At 44.0% G+C, this 19266-nt stretch overlaps 1 protein-coding gene across 1 annotated transcript in view; it reads left to right on the top strand.

The window, feature by feature from the left end:
* Window positions 1-10042: 10042 nt before the first annotated feature.
* GOLIM4 (golgi integral membrane protein 4) overlaps window positions 10043-19266 on the top strand; it is a 28668-nt gene continuing 19444 nt past the window's right edge. Inside the window, exon 1 of the mRNA XM_033069039.2 lies at window positions 10043-10582. Coding sequence (XP_032924930.1) covers window positions 10396-10582 — 187 coding nt within the window. The 5' untranslated portion in view covers window positions 10043-10395. The remainder of the gene's footprint in view (window positions 10583-19266) is intronic.

Here is a 19266-nt window from a genome sequence, read left to right on the forward strand (position 1 = left end):
AAGAAATCTGTTTCAAGGAAAATGTCCCAGATACTGTAATTCCCATGGGGGGAAAAAATGGAAATTTATCTTCCATTTAAAAAATCTTTGCTTCAGATGAGGCCATGTGCCTTTGGTATTTATAGAGGAATACTGGCAAATTTGGTTTTAAGTGACAAAGAGGATGGGTAACCCTGAGGCTTCATGTCTTGAGAAAATCATATAAAACCTACTTCTTGGACAAGTTTCAAAATTTGCACTGAAACACATGAAGAGAGCTCTAAAAAGACAGTGGACACTGAGCTGAGGGGGAAAAAAGACAGCAAGCCCACTCTTAAACCTGATATATCACCAAATTCCACTGTGATAAATACAGTAAAAAATTTTGGGGTTTAGGATGGACACATCAAAGGGGAAGAAGAAGTTTTACAACCTCATCTACCCTATGCTTACTCTCATCTATTAACCAAGCTCCATTTATGTGTCCCAAAGCAGAGACAACCTTCTTTTCTGAAAATACCCTGCAAAAGTGGAAAAGGGAGAGTCTGACTTCAAAAGCTCTCAAACACTGTAACAGTAGATCAAGTGTATTTTAATTAGAAAAAGGTTCAGGCTGCAGAATACAGGTCTGGCTCTGGACCCAAACTGCTCTAACATGCAGCCTGGCTGTCATCCTTCAGCTGGGGCCTCTTACTTTTACTGTGGAAATAAAAATGAAAAAAATCCTCCACTGTAGCATTGGTACGAGTCCAAATTGACAATAAAGTTGCTCGAGTTTCTTGGGATTTACCCTAACAGGAAGTTTTATCGCTGCACATCAGCGTTAGTCATGCCTCAGGTTATGAGTCAAGTCAAAACAAAGCAGGCACCTCCTAAATTGTGAAGGGAAAAGAAAGTAAAAGTGAAATTTGGAGTATGCTGTAGTCAATAACCTGATGTTGGCTTCAACAGAAGGAGGGTGTCACCCAGAAAAGTGTCAGTAGGAATTCCAGTCTTTGTTTTAGGCACATAATGCACATTAAATAGCAATTCTGAGAAGTGCAGCCCCTAGGTAAACATAGTTCTTACTTGACTTGATTAAGAGTTGCACTTTTAGCCAATCATTCTTAAGGGCAAGAGGTCAGCAATTATTTTAACTTTAGATCTGGAGATTTCTGCCATCTGAAGCTGCAGAGAAACCATCAGCTCTTCCTAACAATAGGTTTCTTCTACATGTGCTACATGAACTCAGAAACTCTGTTGCTTTGCTGTAGCAGCTTTCTTCATTCTTTCAGTGTCTTTAGAGATAAAACAAGTTAATTTTAAGCAACCAGGAAGTTTACCTGAGCCACCATAATAAAATACTATTTTATCGAAATTTGGCAAATTCCCTCTCCTCATTGCTGGCATTTCAATGTTAATATCCAATAATGCATTTTGATTTCCAATTGTTTTGGTTATTTTGCCCCTTGGAATACCACAGCTCTGCTCCAGATGTATTTTAATCTTCCATACTGCCCCTGCCAAATTTCTGTTTCCCATTTGCTGAGGGCTCTCATCATGAGCAATGTGTCTATGTCACTTCCTGCCTGTATGCTCAGGCTTTTCCTTGACTCATGCAATGTGGAAGAAGCTAAGCCCAAAGGAAAATCCAAGCCCTTCAGGGCTGCTATTTTTAAATACAGGAACTTCCGTGAGGCTGTTTGAAAAGGAGATTCCTTTTGAAGATAATAAACAATATGCAAGAAATACCATTTAAAGCCTTGTGTCCCAGCCCTGGAGCAGGTCAGCAAAAGTGACACACCAAAAAGTATAAAATATCCAAAGAGAAGCCATAGAGAATCAGGTTTCCACAGCTTGATGCTGTGGGGGTTTGAATTATTTGCTGAAAAATGTGGACTGTCCCCATTGATCATGGATTCCCCATTCGTGGAAGTGCTCCAGATCAGGCTGGACAGGGCTTGGAGCAACCTGGGATAGTGGAAGGTGTCTGGGGGTGGGATGGGATGAGATGGGATGGGATGGGATGGGATGGGATGGGATGGGATGGGATGGGATGGGATGGGATGGGCTTTAAGGTCCTGTTCAACCAAAACCATTCTGGGATTCTGGGATCTGCATCTCCAGGCTTCTGGGATCACTTCCCCTCCCCTCTCCTCCTGCAAACATATATTTGATCCCTGTGGATGCAAGGCCAACTGCCCATGAAACAAATCCTCCTCTTTCCACATGAAATGGGGAGGAAGGGAGGGTCCCTTTGAGCCCAGAGATGAGAGAGGCAAAGGTGTCCCAGGGGCAGCACAGAGATCAGGAGTTCATTCCATTCCATTCCATTCCATTCATTCCATTCCACTCCATTCCATTCCATTCCATCCCATTCCATTCCATTCCATCCCAGTTTGTTTTTCCTGGGACTCTGTGAGTTGCCATCCCCTTTCAACCCAGCCCCTTGGGCAGTCACACACTGCAGTTCTGAGCCCCACCTGGGCACAAGGTGATCTCCCATTTCAAGCAGAACGAGTGACAAACAGCAAGAATGTGCTCAGAGTGCACCAGGCTTCTCTGCTCTGGAACAGCAAGAGCCATCCAGGGAAGGCAAACACTTTGGGTTTCTGCCAGGATATAAATGCATTCCAGCTGAGAATCCCTGTGGCATTCAGAGGTGCCAGGTCATGTGCTGGCATCTCACTGCAGAGTGGAATCAGGAGTAAAATCCTGATGCTGCTCAATGCCCCAATCCCACTCACATTCCTGTTTTATTACCACTTTTCTCTTGCTTCTGCCTAAACAAATACTTCCAGCAGAAGCTTATCTTTGAAAATCTTGTGGTTTATATTTTACTATGAAAAGTAATGGTAGGTTTTTTTCTGTGCTAGCACTATATATTAAGTATTTTTCCATATTATTAGGGGCCAGTTTACCCCTGGCTGACTCTCTTCTACCTGGACACTTCAGGAAACTTTCAGGAATGTCATATCTGAGATTGCTGCCCTCTGGTAAATCTGCTTGAGTTAGACAATGAACTGCAAGGTTTGAAAGTGAAAAAACACAAAAACACAACACCCTTGTCTGATTGCAACATCATTTCCTAAGGAAATTATTTTTTTTTTTCAGTCAAACAAGAAAAGGCAGGCACTGAGCTGGACTTGTTCATCATCATGGCCAGAGCACAAGAATGTCTGATACTGTAGGTGAGTAGATTTTGCTCTCAAGGCTCATTATTTGTAAGGCAGTAACTCTGCACAGAGGTTCTTACCAGCAGCTGTAGCACTTCTTTATTCACAATGTAAATGTGCTGTGTAAATGCTTGTAAAACTTTATGAGCTCCATTGCCTCCAAGCACTTCCAGCCCAGGTATGGTTAATAAATCCTGCATGTGCACTGTCCCAGCCCCTCCCCAAACTTCCAGGGCAATATTCCACAGGCAAAGAGCTCCCCTGCACCCACTGAGCAGGGCTGGGGGTTCTTGTTACCTGACTCTAAAAGACACAGTCCCCTTGTAAGGAGCTGTACCAGAGATTTAATTAACTTTACTTTTTCCACCCACCACCTGTAGCCTCCATCTCACACACTCCCGGCCTTACTTATTGAGTGCCCACACCATCATCAATGATTTCTTTATTTCTTGAAGAGATTTTTAGATTTTTTTTAGGGTGAAAAAGAACAGCTTGCCTCTCCTTGATCTTCTAGAGAATTCCCACTAGGTGGCACCGATATCCAACATTCCCTCTCCACCCTGTGTGTGAATTCCCCTTGCTCTGCTCCAGGTCTTCTCTCCCCATCTTTTTTTTTTTTTTTTTCTTTCAGCATTTCCAAGCTCTGAGCTCATCGGTTTTAATAACTACAAAAACAAACAGCCCCCGGGATCTTTTTTTCCTGTCCTTACAGTGCTGGATGGATCCAAGCCAAAAGCTAAGTTTTATTTTTTTTTCCCAGACAACAAAGATCAATTTCCAGTGTGGGTTCTACAACTGGTTCAGGAGTCTGACTGGTACAATCATTAATTATTTCTTTCAGGACCTTCATCATTTAAGTTCTTTACTTTGTTATCCTCACTCATGTGCATAATAAACCTGACCCCTGCAGGAACACCCTGATCCTGGGAAACAGGGAAAGCTGTGAGGAAAACTGATGGAGCAGTGACTGAGAGCTGCCAGCAGCCGTTCATCTTTCAGGAAATAAGAGAATGCCTCAAACGAGGCTCTGGTAACAAATAAAACACAAGAACTCTTCCAACAGGAAGTAGTCAAGAGTAATTCTCACTAATAGGACTGAAGTAATTTTGGATCTCTTTCAGAAGACACTGAGATTTTTCAGCAGGTTTTTCTCAAACCCAGCCCTTTTCTCCACTCCTCCATGCTCTTACACATTCCCAAAAAAATATGTAGAATTCCTTTGGACTGGAACTAATTTTAGTTTGTAATGTAACAGCAAAGCCCTTCCAAGACTAACAGTTAGGAAAGATAGTTATGTTTTGGGAAAAAAGCCTGCACACATTTTCCTGGTGAACAGGAAGAAGCTAGAAGTCAATAACTCCAATTAAATTAAAACTATTATTTAGGGGTAACCCTGTAACTGACTGGAAAAACAGCTTTTGTTTCTGAGTCTGCCAGACCATGATAATACCATCAGCAGAGATATCAGTCCCATGAAAAGGAATGTGGACATGGCTGTTGAAGTCCTGAGTTCATTTTAAACTCATTTAAAATACTTTATCTAAATTTCTTCAGGTTTTAAACATAAATTCCAGAGTGGTTGTTTTTCTCTCTTCAAATTAACTTTACAAAGTAAGAGTTTCCAAACTCCATTTGAAAGTGTCCATTTCAGATCCATTAAAAATCCCAAGGATATCCCAGACATAAACATCAAGGAATGTGCATTAGTCCATCACTCACTATCTTACAGTGCAATGATAATGTAAACAATTATGAAGATGGGATTTCTGGAAGGCCAGACAGCTTTACAGCTGTGGGATATCAGACCCTGGCTTTTATTCAGGTGCTGGAAAAAAACAAAAGTGGATAAGTGTGACAAGACTGCAAAAAAGCAGAGAATGGAATAATTCAAAATTCACTGACCTATTTACTCCTGCATCTGCCACAGCCTCCAGTCTGGACAGCCCAACGGGAAATGCACCAGGAAAAAGTAATCACTGGAGATTATCCTATGTATGAGAGAGAAACAATGTCTGCACTCAGCCTTCCCAAGCTCAACAATTTCCTCCAACTCATAAAAAGCGGAATGTAACTGCTGTCCTTTGAAACAGCAGTGTGGGGAAGCTCCTTCCCTGGCAGATAAAACAGAAATTGCCCAAGATTGCAGGCACAGAGAATTCACCAGGCTCCCTGTCCTTACAGCTGCGCGGTGCTCCCCCAGCAGTCAGGGTTTTTCCTCGCATTTTGGATTTTTCCCTCCCATTCCCACCTGGCTGCAGGCACAGCCCCAGGGCTTTGATGTGCAGTTGTTCATCCTCGGGGCAGTTTGTATTTCACCCACTGGTTCATAGGGATCTGCAGCATCAGAACACCACAGAGAAGCAAAGTACAAACAGATCCCTGTGAAAATGCACAAAATGTGCCATTGGATCAGTGTCCAAAAGCTCAAATATCCTGCCCCTTAATTGTAGGAGTATCCAGGTTATTCATTAGCACAATCATTTTGTTCCTCTGGAACAGGGGTTTCCAATTCTGAATTTCTCATCAGGTGGATCACCTGACCACTGTTTAAAGTCAATTCGCTGTTTATAAAACATGGGATCCCACTCTTTATTTTAGGTGTTACTACTGTTTTTATGGAAGCTGTCATGTTAAGAACAATGGAGCATGTAATGGCATGAGGAGGGTTTTTTCCCTCTGGGAGCTGCAGCAAAAGGCTGCTCAAATTTCAGTGTTTCTTAGAAGCTGTTCTGCCTTGACAAGCTCCAGCACAGGATACTCTGAAGTTCAGCTGTGGGGACTGCCTGGCAATGACACAATGACACAAACTCAGTGTGCACCCTGCACATGTAAAGTGAATTTGTGGCTCTGTGGCAAATACAGCTCCACTACTCCCAAGCCCTGCTGTACAGCTGTACATTTGAATGCATCTACTTACCTGCATGAATTATTTACTGAGGATAATGGTTTTGAGGCAGTAAAATGACAAGGCTGTTTTAAGTCAGGAAGCACCAGAAACAAAGTCACAGTGCAGCCTCCTCAGTCATCTCATCAGGAACCACATTTCTCACTTCATTTTTAATGTTTTAAATTGTTAAACATTAAATTGTTTAAATTACTCTTTGTACCCCCACAAAATTTTTTCACCAGTGTTTCATCCCCACTCCTACCATGAATGCAGAAGGATTTATAAAAAGGTGTCTTTATGAGCATTCATGAAGTAAACATCAATCATCATCTCCTATTCCACATCCACAACATAGTTGTCAAAGCTCTGATAATTTGGAGTGTCCAGTTTGGGATGCTTTATGTTTGATTATTTTTCCCCCAGAATTTTAAATAGCATAGAACTTTCTATATTAAAACACAGCCCTCCTGTTCTCACCTCTACTCTGGACATCAGCAGAGTTCAACTGATCACTCAGACACAGCTCAGCTATAAAAATCCTGACTTCCCCCAATCTCACCAAAATTATGACCTCAAGCAAGGGTAAATTCAGTTTTCCCAGGAACATTCAGCTCTTCAAGTCCAATATTTTTATTCCTGATCACTAATAGATGACATTGCATGTTAAAACAATCTCTGTATGTCTTAGCAAACTTTAGCCACTGGACAAAAAGGTTCAACATCTGCAGCTGGAATGTATTTTGTAGCTGGAAAAGTAATAACAGATTCCTTGCCAGGACATTCCTTAGCTTCTGGCAGCCAAAGGAATGACTGTGACTTGTGTGGGACAACCTTCACTGTGCATTTCCATCGCTTGGGATCCCTGATCCATTGATCTGGAAGATTAAAATAAAGTAAAAAAAAATAAAAAACCAGCTGCCTGATCTGTTCAGCTGCTGTGCTCATTACACCACTCTGGAAAAGCTCAAAGCTGTTCAATGATCATTTTGTGTTAGAGATGTAATAATTGTGGCATTGAGTTTAGTAAAACTGACAGTGAAATAAAATGACAGAAAATACAAGAAAATTATCTTGTGAGAAGGAAAATAAACAAAGGAAACAAGCAAACAAAAAAATGTAGTTCTGTGGTGTCCAAATTCCAGAGGGGTGCACTTTCCAGAGAACCTGTGTCTGAAGGAAATGGGATTTTTCTGCCATCTCTCCCCCAATAGAGGGAGGGAGATGGAGAGGAACTCACAGGACTGTAATCTGCACGTTTCTCAAAACGTAGAGGAACTTCATTTTGTTCAACGTTTCTTGGTTAGATCTGATGGGATTGGCAAATGCTTTGGCCAAGGGCTGGTGCTGAGCAGCACAAACTCACCCAGCTGGGTTGCACAAGCCTCCTCTGCCCAGGAAATGGAAGCAGAGCTGACAAATGGCTCTGTGTAAATTCCTGCCACGAATTCCCTCTGCTCCCGACGGCTCGGAAACCACTCATCCCTCATCTCTCCTGATTAGATCAGGAACGTATCCAGAGATTAGGCCAAGTTACATTTCTCTCCCAGCAACTAATTTAATGCTTTTTAATATATTACAGCCTCTTTTAGGTCCAAACCTTTCTATTTTGGGACTTTCAATTCAAATGTCCCTAATAGCTTTGTATAATAGTCCCTTGCTCCCAATAAATTCCTCATTTCAACTTTAATTGGTTTGTTCATGGAGAATCACAATTTACACAAGCTGAAGAGATCTATCACTAGCAGCTACTGAATATAAGTAATATTTGATTAAACAAAATGAGATAGTAATTTGCTTTTTTTCCCCCTAGTATTTGTTAATGATATTGCCAATTTCTACTAGCAGTTAAAGTATATATACACCATAATCAATTAAATGTATTTGGAATAGATATTAAATAACACTGTGGGTTCAGTGTCCTTTTGAATTCACATTTTATCATTTTAAACGTTTAAAAATGTCAGCCAATTGTTCTGCAATGCAAAGTAATCAAAACTAAAGACGCAGACTGGTTTTATGAGTGGCGATGTAAGCAACAAGTGGAAACAAAAAATTAAATCATTTGAAGAGCTGCAATACTGAAGTATAAATCACCCCCAGTGATTTGAAAGTCAAGGTCCAAAAATAAAGAATTATCTCATTTTACTCAGCAGAGCTCAGCCTGAAGAGCCTGGAAATGGAAAAAGCACAGGACAGCTCTGAAGGAGTTTGGTAGAGGGAGGGGAGCTGGAGCTTGGGTGATTAAGAAACTTCCTGGAAATATTTTTGTGAAAGAAATGGGTGCTCTAAACCAGCATGAAAATACCTCAACTTGAAACACTCATGGTTGGAACAGATTTTAAATATAACTTTGAGTACCCCAGGACGCTTCCAAAAGACAAGGGAAAAGGATCATGTTTTGTTTTTGTTATTTTTTAAATCATCACTGTTTCAAAGCAATTACAGTTCTTTCTGGGGTATCTAACTCATAATTTCAAACACTTCGGTTCCTCAAACTGAGAGCAAGGGATTCCATTTAATAAAAATATATCAAACAGATATTTGAAATACATGTAGAAATCATATTAGCTTGAGGTACTGACTGCTATTAATTACTGCAACATGCAGAATATTTGAATAAGAATTTCTTAAGCTTCTTTGATGTTGTTTTTCTATTAAGGCCAGAATAATGCCTATGCAAAACACGGATTTATGAGCTAAATGTATTTAGGACAAAAATACTTTGGCATATGAATTTGATTTCTTTGCTTATTCCTCTAGTTCAGCTTGAGAGTTGGTTGGGTTTTGTTTGTCCTGTAATGAAATGCACTGGGAGAGGAAGCTGTATTTAGGCTAAATCTGAATTTATGTTGATGAAGTGTATGTGACCCGTGTCACGTTTATCAGCACCAGAGGGATTTGGGAGCACTGAATTCGGATGGCACAATTTCAGGAGCCTGAACTGAGATGTAACAGTGGCCTGGGTTGGGCTAGGGGGAAGAAGAGGCCAAGGGCACTTAAAACAAAGTGCAGTCAACAAACTACAAAAATAATAGATTATAATAATGTGATGAGTAGGTTTGGATGGGATATTGGGAAAGAATTCTTCCATGTGAGGGTGGGGAATTCCCAGGGCAGCTGTGGCTGCCCCTGGATCCCTGGCAGTGCCCCAGGTCGGACACTGGGCTTGGAGCAGCCTGGGACAGTGGGAGGCACCCCAGGGGTGGCACTGGGTGACCTTTACGGTCCCTTCCATCCCAAACCATCCTGCGATTCCATGAGCACCTCAGTGCTTGGCTACGAGCGGCTCTTTGCGGCTTTGCCTTCCCGGTGCCCCCGAGCCCAGAGGGCGCCGGTGGTGCCACTGGGGTACGCGGTGTGAGCCACCCCTGGTGTCACCCCCGCTGTCACAGCTCCCGTTCATCACCACACGAGCCCCGCTCCCGAGGCGGCCCCGCACCGGGGAATGAAGGGCTGAGGAGATGGGGGCTGAGGGGACGGGGGCTGAGGGGACGCGGAGCTCAGGGGATTCGGGGCTTAGGGGACGCGGGGCTCAGGGGACGCGGGGCTGAGGGGATGGGGGCTCAGGGGATGGGGGGCTGAAAGGATGCGGGGCTGAGGGGATGGGGCTGAGGGGATGCGGGGGCTGAAAGGATGCGGGGCTCAGGGGACGTGGGGCTCAGGGGATGGGGGCTCAGGGGATGGGACTGAAAGGATGCGGGGCTGAAAGGACGCGGGGCTCAGAGGACGCGGGGCTCAGAGGATGGGGCTGAAAGGATGCGGGGCTCAGGGGATGGGGACTCAGGGGACGCGGGGCTGAAAGGATGCGGGGCTCAGGGGATGGGGGCTCAGGGGACGCGGGGGCTGAGTGAACGCGGGGCTCAGTGGATGCGGGACCCGAGCCGCAGGCTGAGGGGCGGGCGGGAAGCGCGGCCCGCTGCGGACGGACGCGGCCGGCACCCAATGCGCTCCGGAGGGAGGGCAGAGCCCCGCGGCCCGACCCAATGAGGCCGCGCCCGGAGCGGGACTTCCTTCGGGGATCCCGCGGTGGGGGAGCCGCGGCCGAGCGGGGACACGTCAGTGCGGGGCCGGGATCTGCCTTTGTTCCCCCCGCAGCCTCCCCCGGCCGCAGCGGCAGCACACGGCCACAGGGACACGGAGCATCCCCGGCATGAGCCCCGCTGCTGCCCGCACCGCTGGGACCGCCCCGGGCGCCGCGGCCGTGCCCAGGGGCTGAAACGCTGAGCCGGCCCCGCCTCCGCCGCTCCTCCTTCCCTTCCTCCTTCTCCTCCTCCTCCTCCTCCTGCTCCTGCTCCTCCCGGGCCTCCGATGCCGCCGCCTCCAGCCCGCTGCTGAGCCGTGACGGGCGGGGGCCCTCGGGACCCCGCCGGGGACATGGGCAACGGGATGTGCTCCCGGAAACAGAAGCGGATTTTCCAGACGCTGCTGCTGCTGACCGTGGTGTTCGGGTTCCTGTACGGGGCGATGCTCTACTACGAGCTGCAGGGCCAGCTGAGGAAGGCTGAGGCCACGGCGCTCAAGTACCAGCAGCATCAGGAGTCGCTCTCGGCTCAGTTACAAGGTACTCGCTGGGCAGGAGCCTCTGCTGCCCTTCCCCAAGGCTTGCGGAACACCCTCCTCCTCCTCCTGCGGCTGTCCAGCCTCTCTCAAAGTTTTGCTCCTTCTCCCCCTTCTTCTCCTGCAGCCTGTGGGGTTTTGGGGTCTCCCCAAAGGTCTCCCGCCGAGGTCAGGGTGAGGTTTGGCCCTGGATTCCTAGAGAGCTCTCGTGCCCTCACATCCTGTAGTGAGTTATTCCCAGAGGATTGCACATCACTGGGCAGTTCCTGGCATAGATGGGAAAGGCAGGCGTGCACTGCAGACCGTGTCCAGGCTGGGATTTTTTGGGCTTCTCTGTTGTCTTGCAGGGTTTTATGTTGAGCATCCGTCTGCAGCTGCTGGGCAGCATAAACCTTAAACAGCTCCAGGACGGAGGAAAGTATTCTAATAAAGTGGTTTTAAAGGGTGATTTAAAAGTAAAGTTCAAGTAAGTTACTTGACTAAGGCTGTTCTATTACTTTTGGAATAACTTTGAATTTCTTGACTTAAAGGTGCCACATAAATACAGATCGTTGTGTATCTTGGTTTAAGGATGCAGCAGATGTGGGTGTCCTGTTTGAAGATGAAAAGTTGTCCATGTCTGACATCTGCATGCCAAGAAAATCAGAAGCAAAGCAGCAGGGATGTACCTGAAACAGCAGTGGTGTGGGAAGTGAAAGACCTCAGCACCTCTCTAATTGTCAAATGCGAGGTTATCAGGTCAGCACAGACAAAGCCCAGAGTCAAGTCAAGTTTTCTTTCTCAAAATAGCATGAAAGAAGAATCAGAGGGATCTGCTGTAGCAGCACTAAACTTCAGGGAGATCCTGAGCCATCCTTTTCCCTGTGGAAGCATCCATCAAAGCATGCCTGGCAGCACAGTTTGTGTGCAGAGAGCACAGACTTGGGTTTATGCTGTTAGATTCTTACAGTGATTTGTTCCCTCAACGTGTTTAGTCACCAGCTGACACCATCCTTACTTAGTATTTCAATTTCACTCCATTTCCAGGTAATTCCAGGGAGCTCTTTGCCAGAAACATTTATTTTAGTGACAGAAAAGGTGTAAATGTTTGGCTGGGAAGGGGGTGTGTGGCAGATGGCTAAAGGGCTAGTCTTGCTAGGTTGTGCATCTGCCAACAGAGGACACAGGAACATCTTGTTCTCAGGCTCAAATTTGACAAGTTGGCTTTTTCTGTTGCTCTGGCTTTGCCAGAGGAGCATGCAACAAACTTTATCCTGACAGAGGAGAGATTCTCTGCGTCAGGTATATAAAGTCTGGACTGTTAGTTTGAACTTGAAACATGATTTTGAGTAGCCATCCCCTACATGTTCATGGAAGCAGCAGGCAATTGTGGGAGCTGCATTTTCTGTCATTCTCTTGCTTATTTGAGTGTATCAATAGGAAATGTGAAATACAGACTAGGATCTGATAACATTAATAGATTTGATGATCCATGCAATAAACTCACATGGTTCTGGGATCCATGCCAGTGTATCATGCCCATTAAGCAGGAGAATTTATCTGTGCCAAATACAGTAGCAGTAAACCTTCTTTAAAAAAAAATCACTGGCAACTAAGTCACAGAATAGAAGGCAAAGTAAAATGTAGCAATAAAAAACGGTTCTTTAAATTTTCCTATGTTCTGGAAATAGCCGTTACACCTTAGAGAAATACCAAATGCAGCAGCTGCCCCTAGCTGCCTGATGTCCCACTAAAGTAAAGGAAAATTATAGTCCTGAGGATTTCCAGAGGATCTGGGAAATTAACTTTTCTTCCCTGTCCTTCTGCAATGACCTCCCCTGCACAATCACCCAGATTTTTGCAGTAGGAGTTTGTTAGTAAGGAGAACACAGGGAATTCAGAGCCTGTGCCTACACCCAGCTCACCTGGAGGGACACAAGTTGTTATACCCACCACCAAACCCATTCCTGAGCCTGTCCTATTGAACTCTTTGTTATGGAAAAACAGCAAGGAATTTTCTTTAAGCAAAGGCTTGGAAACACCATAAAATGCTGACAGCAAATCCAGTTTGCAAGTGCAGTATCTGACTGCACTTTGAACTTTTCATTTTAAATGACCTGGATTTTAAATCAACAATGTTCCTGTTGCTAAAAAAAAACCAAAACAAAATAAAACCCTTTGTGAATGTCTGAGCTACATCTCTTGGCTGCCCAAAGATTATTCTTTGAGTTTATTGCTATATGAGAACAATAAAATTAAGTATTGCATTGGTAAAGTAATGCAACTTATCTTTTCCATGCAGCATAACCAGTTTCTCTGTAGATCTTGGACTAGAGATAACTTGGGGGCCTGAACTATGATGGAAGCACTCTGAAATCTTTTAAAAAGAAACCAGTTAAAGGGCAAAGTTAAAGAAAAGGAGGGTGCTTCAGCAATAGGGATTGATTTCTTGGTGTTCACAGCTCTCCTGAGTGATGGAATAAGACTTTAAAGCAGAGCAGAAAAGGAAACCTTGGACTTCTATTCCCTGAACAACCATTTCATCAGAAAGCTTTTATAGGTTTAAATGTAAACTACAAGAATAAAAGACAACTTCTAAAAGTGGTGTTTTGAGACTGCTGAGGGTGTGTTGTGACAGGCTGGCTGTGCCCCTGGAAGTCTGGAGTCAATCTCTTGGAGGACAGTGAAGTGTCACCTGTTGTCTGACTTCTTACAGGGTTTTGCTGTGGCTGCTGGAGCCTACAAAGGCAGTTGTTTTCCTGATTGCACACAGAGGGGCTTGGGAGTGCAACTTGGGTCCATTTGTGAAATGCCTGAGGTTTATGGGCACAGTGTCAGTTTAGGACCTGAATGCCCAAAATCTGAATCAGGATCCTCAGCTGTAGCTCAGAGTGCAGCTCCCTTCACTTTCTGCTGTCCCCTCTATTATTTTTCATGTTTCTGTGGGATTTTTCATCCATGTAGGTAATAACAACCTTCTTTTTGGTACTTGCCAGTTCTTCATGCCCGAATGAGCTGTTCTTTCTGTTTTTCCATGAAAAGCCAGCTGTCTCAGATTTTTATCTTTTTCATTGCCTTGTTTTGCTCAAGCACAGCAGCACATGAAGGAGGCTCAGTCTCCTGGGAATACGTGGGGAAATACCAGGGCAGAACACACAGATCACTGGGGAATGGTGCAGGAAGAGTCTCAGAGTCATTTAGCACATCCACCTGATCTGAGGAGAGCTGCACATGGCTTTGGGGGGTTCTGCTCTCCCTGGTGTTCACAGCTTCAGCCAGTCTGCTGAGAAGTGTTTGTGCCCCTTGGAATAAGCCCAGGGTACAAAGGGCAGGATGGCAGACCTGGGAAGGACAGTGACAGGGTTAGAAAGGCTGGGATCTTAAACTCACCGCCTTTAGAGGATCAGATTGCAGAGAATTTTGTAGCAGAATACCAAACTTTGGCATTTTTGTCTAACAAAGTTCTGCTGGGCATGGAAAAAGTAGTGCTGCTTTTGTAATCCACAAAGGGAATACCAGGGGCAAAATTTAGAGATGACATAAAATTTTTTGACTGCTGAGAAAACCTAAAGTCATTGTTATCTCTGAGGTCTTTCATAGAGAAGCTGATCTTCCCAGTAAGCTGATTATTTTCAAGTCTCATTCTTTGAGCTCTATATACATTTGAAACATGGAGATAATCTTACTTAGTATTTCTTAAAGTGATAAAAGCAAAACTTGATGCTCTTTGCCTCCTTTGAAACTGTCAGACTAAGTCTTGAGTTATTGCCCATAGAGGAACAGGCTTCAGTTGCTAGAACAGAACCACACTGAGAGCTGCAGGTGAGCCTGATTGTACCTGGGACTGCTGCAGGATTGAAAGTATCTGCAGACATCTTAGCCCTTGCAGCTTCTCTCTTCTCATCCTCTGGGTGTTAAGTAACCCCTCGTGTACTATTTTAATCTGTTTAATCTGGTTTAATCCCTAATCCTGATAACAGCCTGCAGTTAGTGCCTCTTACTAGCTAAATTTTTTCTGCTCTTCCTGTGAGAGTCTTAACGTGTCTTTGTGCAACCTCTGTGCAGTCTGAGTGTCCTGTGATCTTGGCAGCCAGCACAGCAGGGTCTCTGGACTTGAGAGTTTTCCCTACTGTGGACAAGGGGGATTTCCTCAAAGCTTTCTGATCCAGTGCTAGGAAGCACCAGCTGTAAAGCAAATGGTGATTCCTCTGTGCCTGCTGTGCCAATTGTCTTAAATAGAGGCTGGCTGAGGGGGTGACCTGCTGGGAGCTGGTCAGATCTGTGGTGGCTTTGTGTGTGTGGAATTGCACAATGCCCTGATCTAGAACACAGTTCTGTGTCACTTCAGTGGTTAATATTAATCATATCTGTGTGCAAAGCTGCCCTGACATCACACACTTCTGGGTGTACTTTGCTATTACAACCCTCTCTTACCTGAACTTGAGTTGGCAGAGCTGGCAAGAAGCAGCACTACTTTCAATGGCTGGTTTTTCACTTATCTCAGACATCTGCTGCAGCTCCTGTGGGTTTGGTTGCTCTTCCTAATAACAGAATCCTGAATTCCTGTCATTCAACCATTTCAGGTTGCACATAACACTGCAGCACTTTGATAGTGTTTTGTTGCTGCCTGAGAGATCCATGGTAGCACTGTTGGTTCTGTGTGTGCTTCCCCTGAAATGGCAAGTGCAACATCCCAAATTCTGCTACCTGGCTTCCTGAAATGGAAAGCTTTGGTTTGTAACCTCCTCTGAGCACCTGGCTGCTCTACCTCCATTCACATTTTTATGGATATTTAATGTTTTAAAAACTTAAAACACATGAAACACTTGAAATAGTGCAGAATTTTAGAATGGAAATTATAAATATGCATTTGCATGTACATGTAAGCATGTATAAACTAGACAGACGTGTCTGTTTTGCGGCTCAACCTCAAGATTTTGAGTTGCCTGGAATTATCCAGCTTTCACTCATTACCCAAGTACAGAAAAGCTGCTGGAGCTCTGTTCAGATCAGTTAACTCAGGAAAGTTTGTTTCCAGGCCCAGAGCAGAATTTCCATGACTTGAAAGATAAATTGAGGAGTGCCCATATTTCTATTTTTTCATTGCTGTAATCCATGCCCAAATGCCCTTTCCTTGTGGGCATAACAGTTCCAGGATGAATTTCTGCTGCAGCATTCCCTTTACACCCCAGCTGGAGTGAGGATCACAGGGCAGAACGAGGTCATGGGGTGGTTTGTTCCCCCTCCCCAGTTTGACACAAGATCTGGTAGCCAACATGATGCAAAATAAATTCAAGTGTTTGTTACTGATGATGATTTGAGCCTCCTGAAGCTTGTCAGTGATGCAGCTGGGACAGCAGGAGGGAGGCAGGGTGGGTTCATGGTGCTGAGTTTGCATTCTGGCTTCTTGGACAGTCATCTCCTGCCTCACTGAATTCCTGAGCTTTAAAAACCACGTTCCAGGCACATTGTCTCACTGGGCTGGCTGTTTGCTTGTCAGCCTGTGAGTTTGGGTGGGGCAACTTATGAGTAAGGCTTCCACCCTGTCAGAGATGTGAGTGCCCATTATAGCATCTCTGAAGTGCTGCTGAGGATATTGCCAGCAATTTGTGGCTAACAGAGTTCACTTTGCTCCTTTTGGAATGGGATCCTTGCAGGGAAAAAGTCATTTAATCTGCCCTGCTGAAAGTCAGGTGCTGCTTTGAGGTTTGATGGTAATGAAAGCTAAATAAATCAGATTACTGGGGGGGAAAATGAGCTCTAGAGAACAAGTAATTAAAGCTGAATCCTTTGCTGGGTGATTTTTCTTGGGATTTGCAGGATTCAGGGGCATGAATTTCTAGTCATGTTGGAGCCTGAGGTGAGCACTTGAGGAATTCAAGCTGTTTAGATGCTGTCCTTGTTTAAGGAAGGGTCTTGTGAGCTGAATGCACTTCTGATCTTTTTGTGGTCATGTAGTACAACCCAAACCTCTTGAAATTTTCTGCTATGTAATTGTAATTCATCAATAAAAGAAACTGCAATTGCTCCACTTCGTTCTCCCCTAAGGTATCTGAAATTAGCTGCTATCTTATTTTCCTGAGGTGACTCAGCCCCAGAGTTTGGCAGTCATTTCCAGGACTTAATGACAGAGATGATGAGAGAAGTATGGCCTGCCTGAGCTCCTGGAGGGCAGAGTGAGGAGCCTGCTGCTGTCCACACCACCACACTCAACAAAGCCGTTCTCAGTCAAAAAATGAATCACTGACTCAGCCTCTTGATTTCTGGATTGCAGTTTGTGCATCTGTAGGTTGGGCTTTTTTCTTCAGGCTGTATTTTTTACTAATTTCTGAATACAGATATTTATGTACATCCTGACACTGTGTAGGTACAATCACCAGACCTTCATAAAATTGAAAAATTTGTAAAACTTTGAGAGAAAGAAGAGCCCCTTCTTTTATGGAGCTGAGGGTTGGGCAGACCCAGAGATTCAGAGGTGATGTGAGAAGAAAACTGTTGTCTCTGCAGCTTTTATCAATGTTTATGTGTTTTTCTGCTAACTTTAGCCTAAAATCACTACACAGATTTTGTTTGCACTATCTGCATTTATCATCACTCAAAAAAAAGCAAAATATCTTTTATCATCTGCTGGTGTATAGAAAACAGAATGCAAGGTGGGATGCTGATCCCACCCATGGTACCAAGGGTTGGAAGAAACCTTTTGTGGAGTACACTGGAAATAATTTCTGGAGAACATGATCTCCTTCCTGATAAAAGTCAGGTCTGAAGCCTATCTGTGACGGATTAAATATTTAATCACATCTAATACCCCTTCTGCAACTTATTTTTAGCAGCAGCTATTACAGTTTACTCTTGGAACATGATAAATCCTTCCTTCTGTCCCAACTTATCTTAAATCTGTTGTTTCCTAGAGGTGTTATTGACTTCTAAGAACGGCAGAATGTGAGGCTGGGTGCAATAAAAGGATTCTATTAAATGTAGATGTTTGCTGCAGTTTAAAAATTAATTTTCCTGTCATCCTTACAATTGAACAGAAGCCACAATGATCTCTTAGAAATACAAGTGTGTGTTTCTGGGGTAAAGTGCATTAATGTGCCATATTCTCCAGCATTTCCCATTTTTCAGAACTGCAGTGAAGGCAAAACTAGAACCTCTTACTGGAACTTTTTAGTTGGAACTTCTTCCTGGAATACTGAGTAAATCAGAGGAACAGGTTTATTTTAATTGATAGCTCATTTTTGGTGCAGGATCTCTAAAAGCATGTTATGCTTTCTCTTAAAAAAAAAAATCCCTTGAATGTAAAGGTCCAGATGTTAAATACAAACTTTTCAAATCATTACTACTCTGAGTAAAATAAATGATTAAGGAATTCAGTCAAAGCAGGGGTCATTTTTCAGCACAACTCCCAATGCATGGTGTGGTTTTCCAGGAGGAACTTGACGTGACTGGTTGTAATTAGACAGAACCATTCCTTGATCATGTGAGTGAATTGCAAAGTGTAGGAGTTTGTTTGGAAGTAAAAGTAATTCTCATTGTCCACACAGTGCCAGCTGTGCTGTGCAGAGAGCAGGATGAGAGCAGTCCATCCCTGCCTGGGTGTTCCACAGTGAAGCCTCACACACAATCACTTTCACGCTACCTTGGCTTCTATTTTTGTCCCTTTTGTGGAAATTCAAACCAGAAAACTTCAAGGACATAAATTACTAAATGGCTTTGATATTTTGTTCAATATATTCTAAATACTGTGGCTTGGAGCAGCCTGGTCCAGTGCAAGTGAAGGTGGGGATGGCAGGGGAGTGGAACAAGCTGAGCTTTAAGGTCCCTTCCAAGCCAAACCATTCTATGATAAAAGGATGGTTTTTGTAATGTTGTTTTCTTGCTCTGTACTTCAAACAGAGATTTCCTAGTCTTTATTGTGGGAATGCTTCCAGTTTTTCCAAGATATTTGCAGTGTTGAATATCCATTTTTTGCTGCACCCTCAGCTGAGTGTCTGAAATAGATGGAGCTCAGGCTGTGATGCTGAGCCTAGCATGGTTTGTACCCTGGTTGGGAATCCTGCTGCTGCACTTTGATAATCTGGTTCTGATGAGATTATCAGTAGTGAAATCAGTGGATCTTGTTTGAAAGCAGATTCACTGGAAGCTTGGGGAGGAGGTCTTGTTATATTAATAATATCTCCTCCCAACATGAAATGTGTCAGAGGAGTCATGAAATGTCATCTGAGGTCAAAATTTTAATTATTGTCATTGGATTAGAGAATTTATCCTGCACCCCATATTGAAGGGATTCCTCTTTGCCTCATGGAAATGCTTTACTCTCAGCAGGAAAGCTTTTGCCATGGGTTCACATTTTAAATGGTTCTATTTGCAGGGACAAGAATGGGGAATTAACTATTTTTATAACAAGTTTATGTTTTGCAGACCTTCACAGTGTCACTAGAGAGGTGCCAGTGTGGTTTACCCCATGCTGCTGGTTCAGTTCAACTCTGCCACAGTGTGAGGGAAAACACTGAGTGTTGCCAAGACTACTGAAATCTGCTGGTTTTAAGTGAAAGGTATTACTGTAAGCTCAGAGGAAGATTTCAGAATTGTATAACAAGCAGTCATGTTGAAATTAGTAAAATTTCTTGTATCATGTGTATTTAAATTCCAATGTAATCTTAATTTCCCAGGGAGCTGGGGCACTGGATCATCCTTCTGACAGACCAA

Source organism: Catharus ustulatus, chromosome 10 (genome assembly GCF_009819885.2).
Source record: "Catharus ustulatus isolate bCatUst1 chromosome 10, bCatUst1.pri.v2, whole genome shotgun sequence".
NCBI lineage: Eukaryota > Metazoa > Chordata > Aves > Passeriformes > Turdidae > Catharus > Catharus ustulatus.